Here is a 15,796-nt window from a genome sequence, read left to right as displayed (position 1 = left end):
GCGCTCAAACCGGAAGCTTTAAAAAAAAAATTCAGAGAGTGGTCAGACGGCCCTATTCGCAATAATTGCGAAATCATTGCGAAAGAGGGCTGTTCACATAGGTGAAATCGCGCGTTCAAAGTGCGAGATCCAGGAAAGTACTTGATTTTCCCGGGGTCAGGAAAACCCGCGAGTCTTGCGCGACTGAGCCTGCTTTGGTGCGGGAGGCGGATTTGCGCGTGTAAACAGCAACTTGAAAAGCGCGAGGGATCAGCAGCGAATCCCGCAATAAACGTCCGTGTGACCAGACCCTTAGTGTGTGCCTGTGCATGCTGTGAGTCCCCAGTTAAATAATGACTACCTCTGCCTGAACTCTCCCTTGAAGCTAAAACAAACAGACTGAGGCTGAAATGATCAAACGGAGGCTATTATACTTTATGGGAAGACACTGGAAAAGACAATAATGCTAGGAAAGGTTGAAGGCAGCAGGAAAAGCAGAAGACCCAACATGAGATGGATTGACTAAATCGAAGAAGCCACGGCCCTCAGTTTGCAAGACCTGAGCAAGGCTGTCAATGATAGGACATTTTGGAGATTGTTAATTCATAGAGTCACCATAAGTTGGAAGCAACTTCTTGACGGCACTTAACACACACACACACCTCTGCCTCTTAAGGGATCTGTGTATGCCATTTGGTACTACTAGAGAGAACTTTACCTTTTGGACCAGCTTGGCTACTTGCAAACTCTATCTGTTTTGGATAAAGTAACATGGAGGAAGAGTAGCACAAGGTCCATGTTTCTATTTTTAAAATCATATCATCTATCACTTATGGTCAGTTTCCTAAGCAAGTCACTGGTCCATCAGCCTCACTCCTTTGCATGCTGTAGGACAGGTGTTGTTTGTGTTGCAGCAACAAATGCAAGGTTCAAATGAGTGACCTGGTGTTTTGGAACTCAGACCCCCTTCTCTGAAACATGAATTTCTCTAAATTCATATTTTAAAAGGCAAAAATCCTCACATTATGCTGTTAAGGATGGCTTGCCCGCCCCCTGGTATTTTCAATGACTTACTTTCTTAACCGTGCCATGGAAATCAGCCACAAGTATGTAGAGTGAGAATACGGCCCTGAGAAAAGATGTCTGTCACTATCATTTCTTGAGACGTTTCTAATGCAAGCTTGCATATCACAGGGATACTGTCTTGTAATTATGTCAACCAACAAAAGCTAAGCCGTTTAAGCCCCATGGACTTCTACAGGGAAATTAAGGACAGAGGTAAAAGTGACTTAAACTTGTACTAGTAGAGTCTCCTTCAAGCTCTAAGAAGCAGAATAACCCTTCAGCCATGTTCTTACTGGTACACAGTACCGACTCATGTTACTTCCACCCCTGGTTAAGGAAGTGCTTTAGTATGTGATCCCGCTCTCTGTAAGTATGGCAGGCAACACTGGAGTTGCATGGCAACGTGCTGTGCCACAGATTGACAAACCGAGACCTTCCATTCATAAATTATTGTGGCAATTATTAATAAATTATTGTGTCCCAGAGCCCCCTCCTGCCCCTTGCTGGCCCGCTCACTGAGGCACGCAAGCCAGGAAGGGCCCGGGACGGAATGGGGTTTCAAACCCTCCCCTTCTCCTGCCCGGCCGCCAAGACAGACAAGCAGGAGAAGGCTCCCAGAGCCCCCTCCTGCCCCTTCCTGGCCCGGCCCGCTTGCTTCTCCTGCCTGCCCACCGAGGCGCGTCACCAGGACCCTGCACTCGCCCAGGCCCTCTTTCTAGACCCCGTTGCATTCATTTCTGCAACGGGCCTTTCTCCTAGTCATTATATATTTTGGGGTGCTGTGGGGGGGGAGGTCCCATGCCACTGACAGGAATCCTTTCCATCAGTGTAAATTACTACTAGTTTCAAGCTCGTGTCTTGCAAAGTCTCACATCTGAATTCTACAAAACCCCAGTCCTTCAAATGTATGTTTGGAAATGTATAATGAAGATTAGTTTGAAATCTAGTGGTATAATCCACTGTGTTTTCTACTAAACTGCACTTTCACATCTTATGAAAATGGATCTGGGGATTCACTTGCAGTTTTGGGGAACACATTTGTGACTTTCTCAAACTACCCCTTAAGACATATGTTACATATGGAGTACCTAACTTAGTTGGAATAACTAGGGTTGCCAAATGTTTTTCGGCCGGGAGCGGGGGGTGCCATTTGAGGGGAAAACTCTTTGTTTTCAGGTGACGCGCACACGGGGGTGGGGTTTCCCCCGGGCCCAATTTTCGTCGCATCAAAAATCGGGCTGTCAAAGCGGGGGATTCCCCGCCCCCCCGGCGCCATTTGGCAACCCTAGGAATAACCCCCAACTGACAGTGAGAAATCAGAATACTTTTCTCATCAAATTACTGTCTGCCAGATATTCTCTTTCAGAGATGACATAAAAATAGGAATATGACCAAAAACAGACATAAAATGGTATTTTCTAAAAGAATATGCAGTTGCTCAACAAATGTGGTATTAAGATTCAGACAGACTCTTTGGAGAAGAGGTAATAGAAAATGACATTTGTGGAGGGCTGGAGTATTAGTTTAAGAAACCAATTTAAAACACCATTAGAATATTAAATGAGAGAAATCACATAAATTGTTTATGAACATCAATGATAAACAACTGATGACAAGAAACTGTTTAAGAACTCTTGTAAACATGAGAAGTCCATGGAGAAGGGGCTATGTTAAAAATAGAGAGATTACATAACCCTCTAGTCAAGCATTTTTTTAAAAAAAAAACAATTTTATATATTTTTAAAATATGGAGGTTTTTTGCAGAATGAAATGACTACTTTATTTATTTGAAAAAAACCCCACATAACCCTAACAGTTGGTTAAGGAAACCCATAGATTTAATCCAGCCAAAGTGCTTTTCCAGCCTAGTGATAAATCTTCCATTGAAATGAATGGGATTTGAACATGCTTAACTTTGTTTGGATTATTGCCCATTCTTATACAAAAGAGAACTGGTATAGCCCTTTGCCAGAATGGTAAAAGAAAGGCCTAAGAAGAGAGTGATCTTCATCACTATAACTAAGGACATGATCCTTTATGTATCCGACCTCTTTGAATCTCTTCTATTTATGCATACTTGATGTTTCTGCAACTTTATATTTCAGTGGTGTCAGAAATAATATTCAGGTGCTCTAATTTTAATATTAGCAAGTGCTCTGATTTTACTGTTTTAAACATAACTATATCTGTGCACTGCAACGCTGTACTTAAATCTAGGAATGCAAATAAACAGGCTCCAGTATCCTTAATCAGAGATATTTAGCTTCTCCTAAAAGAGGCTAGTGAAGTTAACGATGTACTTAGGTGAATGGGTACAGTATACAAAAGCACCATAAGAAAATGGGGGTGGGGAAGGAATTGGTTCCAGTAATCAAGGAGTGATAGATTGACAGGCAGGAATAGGCCTGCCAACAAGGCCCATTGCCTACCACTACTCTGAGTAGCAATGGAAGGGAAATAAAACAGCAGTGTCACTGGCATCACTATGTCACTTCTGGGTAAAACTTAGAACTGACATAAGGTAGGAATTTTCAGAAACGCTATGGTTTTACCATAGAGTTTCCAGTGCTTGCTAGTGCTACCCTTTGTCCCTTCTGGGTTTTATCCAGAAGTGATGTAGCAACATTGGTGATGTTAAACACATCCCATGTCCACGCCCCAGCCCTCCCTCCCTAGGCAGGAAACAGGCCATGGCAAACCTTGACGCTTTTATGGAAAAGGTTCCACCCTTCATTAATCAGATGCAAGATTTTGCACGCGGAACAAGACAGGAATGCAAATAGAGCACTGATACTTGATCCAAATATTAGTACTATACTATCCAAAAGTCAGCTTTTGGGGACCAATCTTAAATTAGTATTCATTAATCTTTGATAAATGACTTACTGTTCTGAAATATAATACTGTACAAATATTACCATCCTACTTGAAGCATCATTAGCATTCTCTAAATAGCAAGGACCTGAATAGTAAAATTCTTCAAAGGTAATGCAATAGAATAAGAAGATAAATTGGTTTATAGGTTCTGGGGAATCTTACAATACTATCCCTCCAAAGCTCTGCTGTGAATAAAGGACGATTAATTGCAAGAATATAAAACTATCATTCTTTCATGTATATTAGGCACATTTACTAAAATGAAACCAAAAGAACATAAGGTTAACAAGCTCAGACAGTCTACATTATCTTAATGAACAATTTATCTTAATAAAGATTATCTTCTGTTTTTGCACTGGACACATGCAATATCAAAATACAAATATTTACCAAGGGAGTGGAAATGTGAAATCAGAAACTGAAAGTTTAAGGTTTTTTTAAAATAACAGAGCTGTCCACTTTTTAAAGAGGACTGTATTTTAAAATAGCACAGTGTTCTGCACCAAAACAAACCTACCTCCTTGCTTTCTTCCAAGTCTGACTCGCTGCTAAATTCCTCTGTGTTTAGATTTTCAAAATCTGATTCTCCAACAGCGATGGGTACTGTCACAGTTACACTTGGGTTGTTTATGAATGACATGTAATCACTTTCATCGATGATGTATTTTTCCACGCTACTGCCTATACCACTGGTCGTCCCATTACCGTCTTTAATGTAGTTGAGATCTTTACCAATATCTACTATGGTATGGTTGGAAATGCAGCTGTCTTTCTTATTAGTTAGGTCTTCAAGAGTTTTGATTTCATCTAAAGCTTTTTGTTTCCTCACAACGGCCTTTTGGACAAATTCGTGCACTTTTCTTTTCACAAAATCAATGCCCTTTTGAATCCTTGCCACAGCGATCTGCAGATTGTTCATTTCATTGTCATCGTCTGTAGCAGCAAGATTGTCAGAACTGAAGGAGCTCAGCAACAAGGCTAGAAACAGGTTCAAAACCTGTTAAGGCAAAAACAAAGCATCAATATACATTGTGTAAATAAGAATAATTCCTTCTTCGGCGTTTCAGTGGAATATGCTCTGCTTCCTAGTCTATTATCCATCTGGGATTTAAGGAGCTGAAGAAGAAAGTGCCATCGAATCACAGCAAACTCATGGTGAGCCCATCCGTGGGGAATTCCAGGCAAGCGATGAGCAAAGGTGGTTTGCTACTGCCTTCCTCTGCATAGCAGCCCCAGTCTTCCTCAGTGGTCCTCCATCCAAGCACTAACCGTGGCTGACCCTGCTTAGTTTCCAAGCTCTGGAAAGCTTGGGCGAAACTGGGTCATTCAATCTGCTTTAAGGAGCTGACACTGAGTCCTATTAACCCACTTCTGTTCCAACTAGTAGATTCTAAGGCAGCTGTTGCAGATTGAACCTGATGATTCAGCTCTGCAGATCAAGGATTTGTGTACATGGAGTGTTCCCATACCACAGAAGAATCAGGAAGTTGCTACATGTGCTGCTTATAGCTTGTATTATATACAAGCTTATAGCTTATAACTTGTATATATAGTTATATACAACAAGACTCGCAGAGGCTAAGTAGAACCACCCTCTGTTATCTGCAGACTCTCCATGACCCACAAAAATGTTTTTAGCAATGCACTCCTAAGCAGAGTTATATCCTTTGAAGACCTTTGACTTCAAGAGGCTTATAAAGGTATAATTCTCTTTGGCATTACACTGTAGTAACTGTAAATCCTGTTAAGCAGTACAGGTACAAAAATAAAAGAATTCTAACTCATCTTTGATTTGTAATATAAACATGTTTGGCCTTAATTGTTAGTCCCTTGTGAATGTGTAACTGTAAATCGCTCAGAGCCAGCAGCTCTGCAGGATTGAGCAATTAATAAATTGAAAGATTATTATTATTATTATTATTGTTGTTGTTGTTGTTGTTGTTGTTGTTGTTGTTGTTAATATTTTGGATTTTTAACATAAATTTGACTTTTATCATATGCAAAATAGTAAAAGAGTTTTTAAAAAGTCAATATATTAAATTTATATGCAGTTCTTTACGAAATGTACATTTGTTAGATACATACCACTAGATTTCCAATTACCATGACCATCATGAAGACCGTAAGGCACATTGTTTGTCCAGCAACTTCCATACAATCCCACATAGTTTCTATCCATTCTCCACAAAGGACTCGAAAGACAATCAAGAAAGAGTGGAAAAAGTCGTTCATGTGCCAGCGTGGAAGTTCACAGTCGTTAGAGATCTTGCAGACACATTCTTTGTAGCTTTTGCCAAACAGCTGCATGCCAACCACAGCAAAGATGAAGACAATGATGGCCAAGACCAAGGTCAGATTTCCCAGAGCCCCCACAGAGTTGCCAATGATCTTTATCAGCATATTTAGCGTTGGCCAGGATTTCGCCAACTTGAAAACTCGCAACTGGAAAAGAAAACACACATCAATATTAGTGTTTAGAATCTCTAATCACAGAGGAGCTCTCTTTTATCAAACGCTGGCTAAGAAAACTTCAGGAAGTTTATTTATTTACTTAGAGGTTGTTGCTTCAAAACGTTAATGCTACAGAATTTGTGTTCTGCATGTTGCCAGGTTCTAAAACTTCAGATGAAACTTTAGAAGGTTCTTCTCAGGGAGCAAATATTGGTATTGAACTTGTTGCACTTGTTAAATTGTCTCTGTTGTTCCAGCACAATGGCAAACAGCAGGTTTATATCACCATTTTTTGCATTCACCCAATGGCAAAGAACTATTATCCAAAGCAGACATATAACATTTGCCGTGCCATTCTAGGTGGAGTTACATCTGTTGGATTGGGGTTCAAAGTATGTAACTCTGCTTAGGAGAGCACTGTTTGCATTTTGGACTTTTGTTTTAAACTGTAAATCCTATGTAAGCTTAATTAGTCCCAAAGTACTTGATGATACTTACTTCTGAGTAAACATGCAGAGTTGTACTATCAGACTATTTCACTGTTACCAGGTGGTTAATTCATTCATAAGCTCATGAGGCTCCCTGACACTGAGTCAGAATATTTATCAATGTCAGTATTATCTATTCTGACTGGCAACAGCTCTTCAGGGCCTTAGGTTGAGAATTTTCCACATCACCTACCACCTGATCCTTTTTGTTAACTGGAGGTTGAACCTGGGACCTTCTACATGCAAGAAAGATGCTTTGTATAAGGCAGCTCCCAAGTATATTCATGAGCACCTTCTTAAAATTTAGACACAAGTAACAGAACACACATGATCTATATTCACAACATAACCAATATTTATATACCATAAAATTGAAGCCCAGGCCACACAACTGCACTCCCTTCTGTATCTCTACGTGCAGTACTATATCACACCTCCAGCACCTTCTCAACTATTATTTCAGACTCTGATTCCTGACTCACCTTCTTTCTCTCTGAAACGCCCCCACTTCACTCCCTGGTGGTTTCAAGATTCATGTTGACAGTCTTCTTCTGTAGTTGTTCCTGGAGTCTTTCCTAACCTCCTCCTTCTGCTAAGCCTTTGAACTTAATTCTCTCAAAAACTGTCATGAGAACTCTTTTAATGCTGTCTTACACTAGTAGTCCCCATCGTGGTGCCTGTGAGCGCCATGGCACCCGCTGATATATTTCCTGGCGCCCACCACATGTTTTCAGAAAGTAGGTGGGGCCATAAGGGGCTCTCACCCAGGACGGTTTCTCAGTGGCCACTGGAGATCTGATTGGTTGTGCAGATGACATTGTTTCAGTTGCAGTGTTGGTTTTATTCTTTCTCACTCCTCTTTCCCAGTGTATTTTTCAAATTATCCCTCTTTCCCCCTACATTTAGGCTTCTTCTCTGTGTGTGTCCCTGCCTCCTACAGCAGCCATTATGTGGCTGTCTCTGCCTTCTGCGGCAGCCATTTTATTATTGTGCTTACCACATTGTGTCAGAACTCCAAAGGTGCTCATAGGCTCAAGAAGGTTGGCAGCTCCTGGTGTAGGCCAAGGGCTGGATCCTAACATCCACAGTCACAAGGACTGAGAGTTTTTCCTGTGTTTCCCTCCCCCTAGCTGTCTTTTCCAATCCTATGAAAATTTATTCCTGGAGTCATGGGACCTGCACGGATTAATAGCCACATGGGTCATGAAACAATGGGGGGGAGGGGAAAGGGAAGGGAAACACCTCCCTCCTCTATCAGCATAACTGTAACTTCAAAACACTCCCCCTGCTTATTACTTTGTTCTCTCTAACTCAGTATGACCTTGCCTTTGACCTTTGCTCTTCTACATCACCCTCAGCTATCTGAAGATCTCCTATTACATCCTGCTTCCTTTTCTATGAAGCTTTTGGTGCAACTTAACCCCCCACCCCTACTGAAATGGAGTTTAACTGAAATGAATGCCTCCACTTTGTTTCAGTCTCAAACTCTGCAAAGCACAATGTGCAGTGTTGGTGCCATATGAATATAAAGAATTACAACATGATCAAAATGTATATTAAAAGCTCTGGAGGTTTTACCAGTCTGAAGGATCTTAGGACTGACAATCCTTCCACGTTTGCGAGACCCAGCTCCATTAAACTAAGGCTGACAATAATGCCATCAAAAATATTCCAGCCTTCTTGGAAATAATAATAAGGATCCATGGCTACTATCTTCAGAAACATTTCTGCTGTGAAGATTCCAGTGAATACCTACACAGAAAAATATGATTTGTCATCAATGCCAAGTAACAGTGTTTATGCTAATCAAATCTAGGACTCCACATTTTTTGCTTTTATAATTAGACAAAAGAGATCCCAAAAGTATGCACACACACGCCCCATCTGAAGATGGAATCTTGGATCCTGTGGTAAATTTCCACTAACATAAGACGGGGGCAATATTTGCCCATTCCTCCCTCCCCACTTAAAGTGGGAGGAGGGAGGATGTCCAGTTCAACTCACTATACAACAGCACACAACTTAACACAGAAGCACAATAAAAAGAAAAATTACAATAAATTATATAATGCAAATAGATAGATTTTATCTCTTATTATCTCATTCCAAAACATAATTCATTTAATAAATGCTGGATATTGTATATCAGTATCCTTTGAGTTCTCTGGTAATATGTCAGTTTTACCAATAAAGCCATTCTTTGGATTTTATTTAAACGCTCACTTAGGAAGAGTAATAGTGATTTCTTCCCACTAGCTGTTATAACCATTTTGGCGCAGTAAATAAACTCAGAATTAACTCTATATCTTAAAAAAAAACACCGATGTAACCTTTCAAATAGCCTAGTAACATTATCTTGGGCTCAAAGGACATATTAAAATACAACATGTCATTAACAACGTGAACTGCAGCCTTCCAAAACAACTGGATTATCAAACACAACCAAAATATGTGTAATGATTCGGCAGATGATGAACATTTATCTTGTACAGAAGTATACCTCTCCCCCCCCCAGCACATGCAACAACTGGATATGGGGGCAAGAAATTCCCATTTTGCTCATGGACATGCCTTCTGTTAGCAGAGATGCACTACTGGACCAAATTGGGAATCTTGTAAATTATGTATACCAAATAGTTTAGGCATTGGGCAGAACCAGTGACTCCTTTCCTTGTAAGGAGTCTTCACTGATAGGAGACATCCTCCAGTGAAGGGAGCTTTAGTCTACTGGAGGAAGGTTTCTCCTGCAAGAGAAAGATTCCTTACTTACCAGAAAGGAATTGTTGGATTCAACCCACTGTTAAATTATCTATCACAGATGATGCAAAACTTTCCTTACAGTCATATACCACACACACATTAGAGAGGAGAGAAGTGCCTCTGAGAAAGTCTGATGACGATATAGGTATACTTTGTGTTTTGTTCAAAATTCCTATTTGATATTTGCTTCAGGCAAAATCCCACGGCAAGCTGACCGAAAGCTATCTCCATGGCAAGTTCTGAGTTACCCACAAAGGTACTTTATACTGCCATGTGTGTTTCTTTCCCCATGCTTACTACACCTCTATCATCTCTTCCCTTTTCCCAACATTAAAAAACATCCATTGGAGGCATTCTAGGCAGATACTGTGCCACTTCTATCATGTCTGCACAGACACTGAGTATCCCATAGAACTTAGGGACAAACTAGACAATACCACGTTGCAGAGTCCACCACGGGGAAATGTTGCGGGGGCCCTGATCCTGCTGGTGACCTTGGCACAAGGGGATGAGGAGGTAAAGGCTCTTGAAAACAGTGTGTGTGGGGGGGGGATACAGGGGCCTTTCAAGCCTCTGCATTGTGGTCCCCAACAGGATCAGGCTCCACAGCATTTTTAAAAGTAAAAATAAATAGTGATCTAAAATGGTGCCATGTGCCTGTGGTGGATTTGGGGACATGGTATCATCTAGTTTGGCCCTAAGATACATGTCGGATAGCAGTGGTCTTAACAGTATCAACAGCAGCAATGTTGGGAGGTGGGGGGTCAGCATCTGGTCTCCAGAGCCAAGCCACTCACACTGCAAAAACTAGCGAAGAGCAGCACAGAGAGAATTTGTACCTCCGATCCCAAACTGCTTTCTGGTTCCTTAGGTAAACACAGCTAATGCAGAGAGTGTCACGGTGATAAAGCAATTCAGTCATTATTCCAATGAATACAGCCATGTGTTCTTTGTGGTTTAAGACACTTGGAAGGACTTACCAAATTTCCGACTGACAGCACATTATTAAACTGAGGTGTCATTGGATAATGTTCCATGGCCATAAACAAGGTGTTCAAGACGATGCAGATGGTGATTGCCAGGTCGACAAAGGGGTCCATCACAATCAAGTTAACAACATGCTTTATTTTTAACCATGGAGGATAGCAATCCCAGATCAAACACATGTTAGCAAATCTATACCAGCACGGAGGACACTTCTGTCTTGATTCCTCAAGTTCTAGATGAGGAAGAATGTATATGAACACATGTGAAAAGCAGTGCAATTAATGCATTTAATAATTATGTCCTACAGTAGACATCCCCTCCATGATGCATGTTATGCAATTTGTTAACATGCTAGACACCCTGGAGCCCCAATCTAAGCAGATTAGATGATTAAATTATGAAACAGCATAAACATTTCTTCTACCCGCAAATTCAGTAAACGCAACTACATTTTTAGAAGAAAACCAAAACTAGAGCATCGAAAGCAGTATGCCATGGAATTCTGATGTATGTTCACATTGCATAGTGGACAAATATTTGACCTTTTAACATTACGGGATTGGAATTATGGTTATTTTATCCTCAGCCATAGTGACACAGAGCAGGTTTATCTAAACGCAACCCCTCCTGCCACAGCAGCATGTGGCCACATTGCAAAATCCAGTTTTGAGTTCACAGTTTTTGTCAGGGGCCTGAAAACCATATGGGTATTCAGGCATTGGATTTCTCCAAGTGTGGAAGGGTAATGTGCCAATTGAACCACAGATAATAACAATGAATGGTACATTTGCTCTTAGGGCACAGTAGTGAACACCCATGACTCAGAATCCCACAGGCACAAGATTCATGCATGCGTATGGAGTGTTTGTGTTCTGCGTTAATAGTTCCTCCTTTACACTCCCCCCCCAAAGCATGGCAGCTCCTTGGGGTTAGAGAAGCAGGAGGGCTGCTAAATTAGGGAGAATGAAATTCCCTCCCCAGGTGCACACACAATGAGATTTCTTGTGTCCTTTGGAGGCTTTGCTGCCCTACAGCCAATAGTGTCTATTGCCAACTAAGTCCTGAAAGAGACAGAAAGAAAGAGAAAGAGACACTTCTGAAACAGTCGTGATTTCATTTGGAGTGGAACAAAATCGACTTATTGCTTCCTTAAGTCTATAGTGACATGTGTCCAACCATGCAGCTCCTGTTCGTAAAAGCGGGGGTGACAACTCCCCATCAAATTCTTCCCTCCAGCTGTAGACCCTCACTTCATCCCCGGGGCTGTTCCTGAGGGCCTACTGACCCAAGGAACAAAATTGGAGAGGGGTTCAGTGGGCTGCAGTGGGAACATAAGAAGAGCACTGCTGGATAAGACCAAAGGCCCATCTAGTCCAGCATTCTGTTCACACAGTGGGCAACCAGCTGGGAAGTGGCAAAGACCTTGAATAGCTGGATACACACCTTTATAACCAGGACAAAATTCCAGTTACCCGTACATTTAATTGCGGATAGCTGTGTTTTGGAAAACAATTAAAATTCCTAGATGCCTTAGATTCCTGGATACTGATACCAAATTTCCGCAGCCAGGTACCTGGGATTTTTGCAGCAATGAGGATGAGGTCTTGCTTAAACTGAGGGAAAAGAGCACGTATAGACTGCATTCTGATGCCCAAATAAGTTATTATGGTTTGTTTGGTCTGAGAAGGAGTCTCATAAATCCTTGAATGTGAGTGCTCCCTCCTCCTCTTGTGTACAGCTCATAGCTGGTAACAAACCACAGCTTTTTGTTGACATCCAAATAGTGGTTCGTTTGTTCCCTTCAGCTCTTGATTCTGAACTAATATTAAACTGTAGCTTAGAATCCAGGTTTGTAGGCAGAAAACTGCAGTTTGTTAAAATTCCTTATTTTAATGTCATGACTAACTGCGGCTAGATTTAAACCAGGAAGTTATCAGCCTTGGTGCAGTAAGAAGCAACAGAGAGAGCGCACGTGCCCAAGGATTCCCTGGCACTTTCTCTTCATGTTGGAAATGAACAAGTGGAACTGCTCTGAGTGGCATTTTTGTCACTTGCCTCTATTTCTACCTTCCACTGAAACCAGCAGGACTCAACTGTGCTCTTTGGCTAGATTACACCCATAATTTGTTCCAAAAAAGGCCCAATAACTCCATGACTACAGCCTGCAGTGATATTCTGTCACATCACTCGCCCAGTGGTAATATCTGTATCTTTACTCTACATAGCTCCATTGCAACCAGAAGTTCTACATAGGCAGTGAATGGTTAAAAGAAAAACCTAATAGCTATGAACTGGCCGTTAATTAATATATTTAGGTTTTTAACTATCAGACTAAAATCCTGAACTTTTCTCCCTAGAATGATTGTACAAGCAAAGAACATCACCAGAAGCCAGACAGATGATGATAAATTAAGTGAGTTCGATGCCACTGAAAATTTTCAATAACGGAACAGGGGAATTTTCACTTTTCTCCCTCTTGTTGCCCCTCCAACTTGGGCTGTTCTAGGGGGGTTCCTTGTCTCCTTAGAGCAGCATTTGGGGGATCATTTTGGAATGCAGCAGGAGGGAGGTGGTGAGAAAGTCATGATCCTCTGATGAAAACCACTTCTGTCGCCAGAGATTTACTGTGGGATCCAAGACATTTTATAATTGTTTATAATGGTTTTCCAGTTCTTGTCCACTGATTTATGGAAAGTTTGTTTATGCTTACTTACCTTCCATTGTGTTAGTAAGTATACTGGCTATACTCATTGCCCTTTGTCTTGCAGTAGGATCAGACAAAAAATCCATAGACACATGGTAAGAACTTGAGCGCCTTTTCCTTAATTCTGTTTCTGTAGTGGTTCCCTGCAAATGAATGACTTAAGAAATTTACAATGATCACACTCTGAACTTAAACTGTTATAAGGATTGAAGGAAAAAATCTTTGCTCAAATCTCCTTCCAGCAACATTCTATTAAGTAAAAAATAAGGCTCAATTCAGAGGTTACAAACAGACCAGAGTTCATATGGGAGGGGCCATGGCTCAGTGGTATAGCATTTTTGTGGCATGCAAATAGTTCCAAATTCAATCCCTGGCGTCTCCAGTTTAAAGGATCAGGTTGTAGTTTATAGGGTTGCCAACCCCAGCTCCAGAAATTCCTGGAGATTTTGGAAGTAGAGCCTGGGGAGGGTGGGGTCTGGAGAGGGACCTCAGCAGAGTACAGTGCCATAGAGTCTTGCCTCCAAAGCAGCCATTTTATCCAGGAGATCTCCAGGTCCTACCTGGAGGTTGGTAACCCTATGCCAATCTGAGTAAATACTGTCCTTGTTGGACCAGTGGTCTTGTTTGGTATAAGGCTTCTCATATAGCTCTCCGATTCTTAATCCTGGTAATTCTAGTCTAGACACACTGAAATCAATGGGGTAAGATCTGCACTGCCAGTTACTAGGATAGAAACTAGTTTCAATTTATTCAGGCACCTGCATTCAGACATCAAAATTAAAATTACAGTTAACTGGAGTTTGCCATCTGAAGGCAGGGGGTGGGTGTAGGGTTGCCAAGTCCATCTTCCACCCCCAGTGGGGGACTGTGGGGGTGTTTCTGGAGGGGGCGGGGCATCCCCGCTGCCACCCCTGCCCGTGCACTGTATCTCCAGAAATGCCAGTTCCCTGCACTTAAGGGAGCCGGCATTTCCCTTTTAAGTGCAGGAGCTGGCGTTTCCCCTTTAAGAACAAAAAGCCGTGTTTCCCTTTTAAGTGCACGAAGCTGGCATTTCCCTGCAAGCCTGATCTCAAGCGGAGATTGGGCTTGGGAGGAAACACGGGTTCCATTCCACACACTTAAAGGCAGCCACCCCTCTCTATGAAGAGGGAAGAGAGAGGGGTGGCTGTGGGTGTTGGGGGCGGGGCTTCCCCCGCCGGCCCTCTTGCCGGGGGCAGGTAGAACCCAAAAAGGAGGAGCCCTGGCAAACCGGGGGGGGGGGTTGGCAACCCTAGGTGGGTGGGAAGAACACAATAGATCATCATCAAACAAGATCTGTGACTATCACAAACTCCAGTTGGGTTCTGATCTCTGAAATGAGCCCAAGTCCCAGTGAAATTAAATATGGCTGTACCTCCCACGGTAAAGATGGTTAGAATTTGGTGGTAATTTTTTATGCAGACCTGGGTCCGGTAACACTGTGATACTGAACAAACAGTTCCTTCTAATGGTATTTTTAAAAAGGTCTTGAAGCCATAATCCATAACTCCATAAACCAAAGTCTGGACTGAGCCTCTGCTTCTCCTCTGTGTCTGGTATTTAATCTGGCTGTGTCCAGAGATTCTTGGCATTAGGCTCTAGGCTTATTGCTTGTGGCCCTGAGAGAGCTGAGTCAGCAGATCCAGTACAGGCCAGTTTTTTTGGTGAATTGTGTCATATTTGCATTTTGCAAGCTGCTCTGCATCCCCACCAGGAAGAAAAGCAAGGTAAAAATATTTAAATAGACAAATATCAGTAACAGCTTATTGGGCCAAGAAGATGTCAATTCAAATCCCTGCATGCCTGTGCATTTAGTGGATGGACTGTGGCCTGCTCTCTGGTTTGCTTCTGTAAAAGGGGAATTTAAAAATGGCCTTCATGTAACATTACTGGATTTTCCCCATCTACTGGATAATGTTTGAATGTTGCTGAATGGGAAGGGAAGGAACAATATGAAAAGCTTCTTGAAAAGGTAAAGCAAAGTATTTAGGGGGTCTTCTCCCAGGTTGTGATTTACGATACCTGCCATTAAGGCCTTAGGGACACACTATATTGCCTATACCCCTGTAGCTCAAGACGATTTGTTTATGTTTACAGTTATTTCCGCATCTTTTTGCCTAATGACATCCTGAACTCTCTGCCTGATGACATCCGGGCCCTGCAGAATCTAATGCAGTTCCGCAGGGCCTGTAAGACACAGATGTTCCGCCAGGCCTATGGTTGAGGACAGCAACAGTTGACATCAAGCCTGGCCTCCTTATTCTTCAGCTCTCCGCCCTCCAAAGGGTAGGACACAAATATTTTAACGTAATCTGGAACAGGTGATTGTTGTTGTTGTAGTTTTAATTTGTTTTATGATTGTATTCACTGAAACAACAGATTGCATTTGTTGAATGTTGTGAACTGCCTTGAGCCCTATGGGGGGAGGGCAGTCTAGAAATCAAATCAATCAATCAATCTTTTGAAT

At 41.9% G+C, this 15,796-nt stretch overlaps 1 protein-coding gene across 9 annotated transcripts in view; it reads right to left on the bottom strand.

The window, feature by feature from the left end:
* LOC107114616 (sodium channel protein type 2 subunit alpha) overlaps window positions 1-15,796 on the bottom strand; it is an 89,314-nt gene that overhangs the window by 43,367 nt on the left and 30,151 nt on the right. For 4 of the 9 annotated variants that reach the window (XM_015416160.1, XM_015416161.1, XM_015416158.1 and 1 more), the window contains exons 12-16: window positions 13,322-13,454; window positions 10,601-10,839; window positions 8,439-8,612; window positions 6,007-6,363; window positions 4,439-4,918 (exon numbers count right to left, since the gene is read on the bottom strand). In XM_015416160.1, coding sequence (XP_015271646.1) covers window positions 4,439-4,918; window positions 6,007-6,363; window positions 8,439-8,612; window positions 10,601-10,839; window positions 13,322-13,454 — 1,383 coding nt within the window. Of the gene's footprint in view, window positions 1-4,424; window positions 4,919-6,006; window positions 6,364-8,438; window positions 8,613-10,600; window positions 10,840-13,321; window positions 13,469-15,796 lie in introns of all 9 variants that reach the window. The other 5 variants (XM_015416165.1, XM_015416157.1, XM_015416156.1 and 2 more) reach the window with 2 other exon arrangements.

The sequence above is a fragment of the Gekko japonicus genome, unplaced genomic scaffold (assembly GCF_001447785.1).
Source record: "Gekko japonicus isolate JY-2015 unplaced genomic scaffold, Gekko_japonicus_V1.1 scaffold445, whole genome shotgun sequence".
In the NCBI taxonomy this organism is placed as follows: Eukaryota; Metazoa; Chordata; class Lepidosauria; order Squamata; family Gekkonidae; genus Gekko; species Gekko japonicus.
Note: the sequence above shows the minus strand (reverse complement) of the source record. Positions and strands in the feature narration are given on the sequence as shown.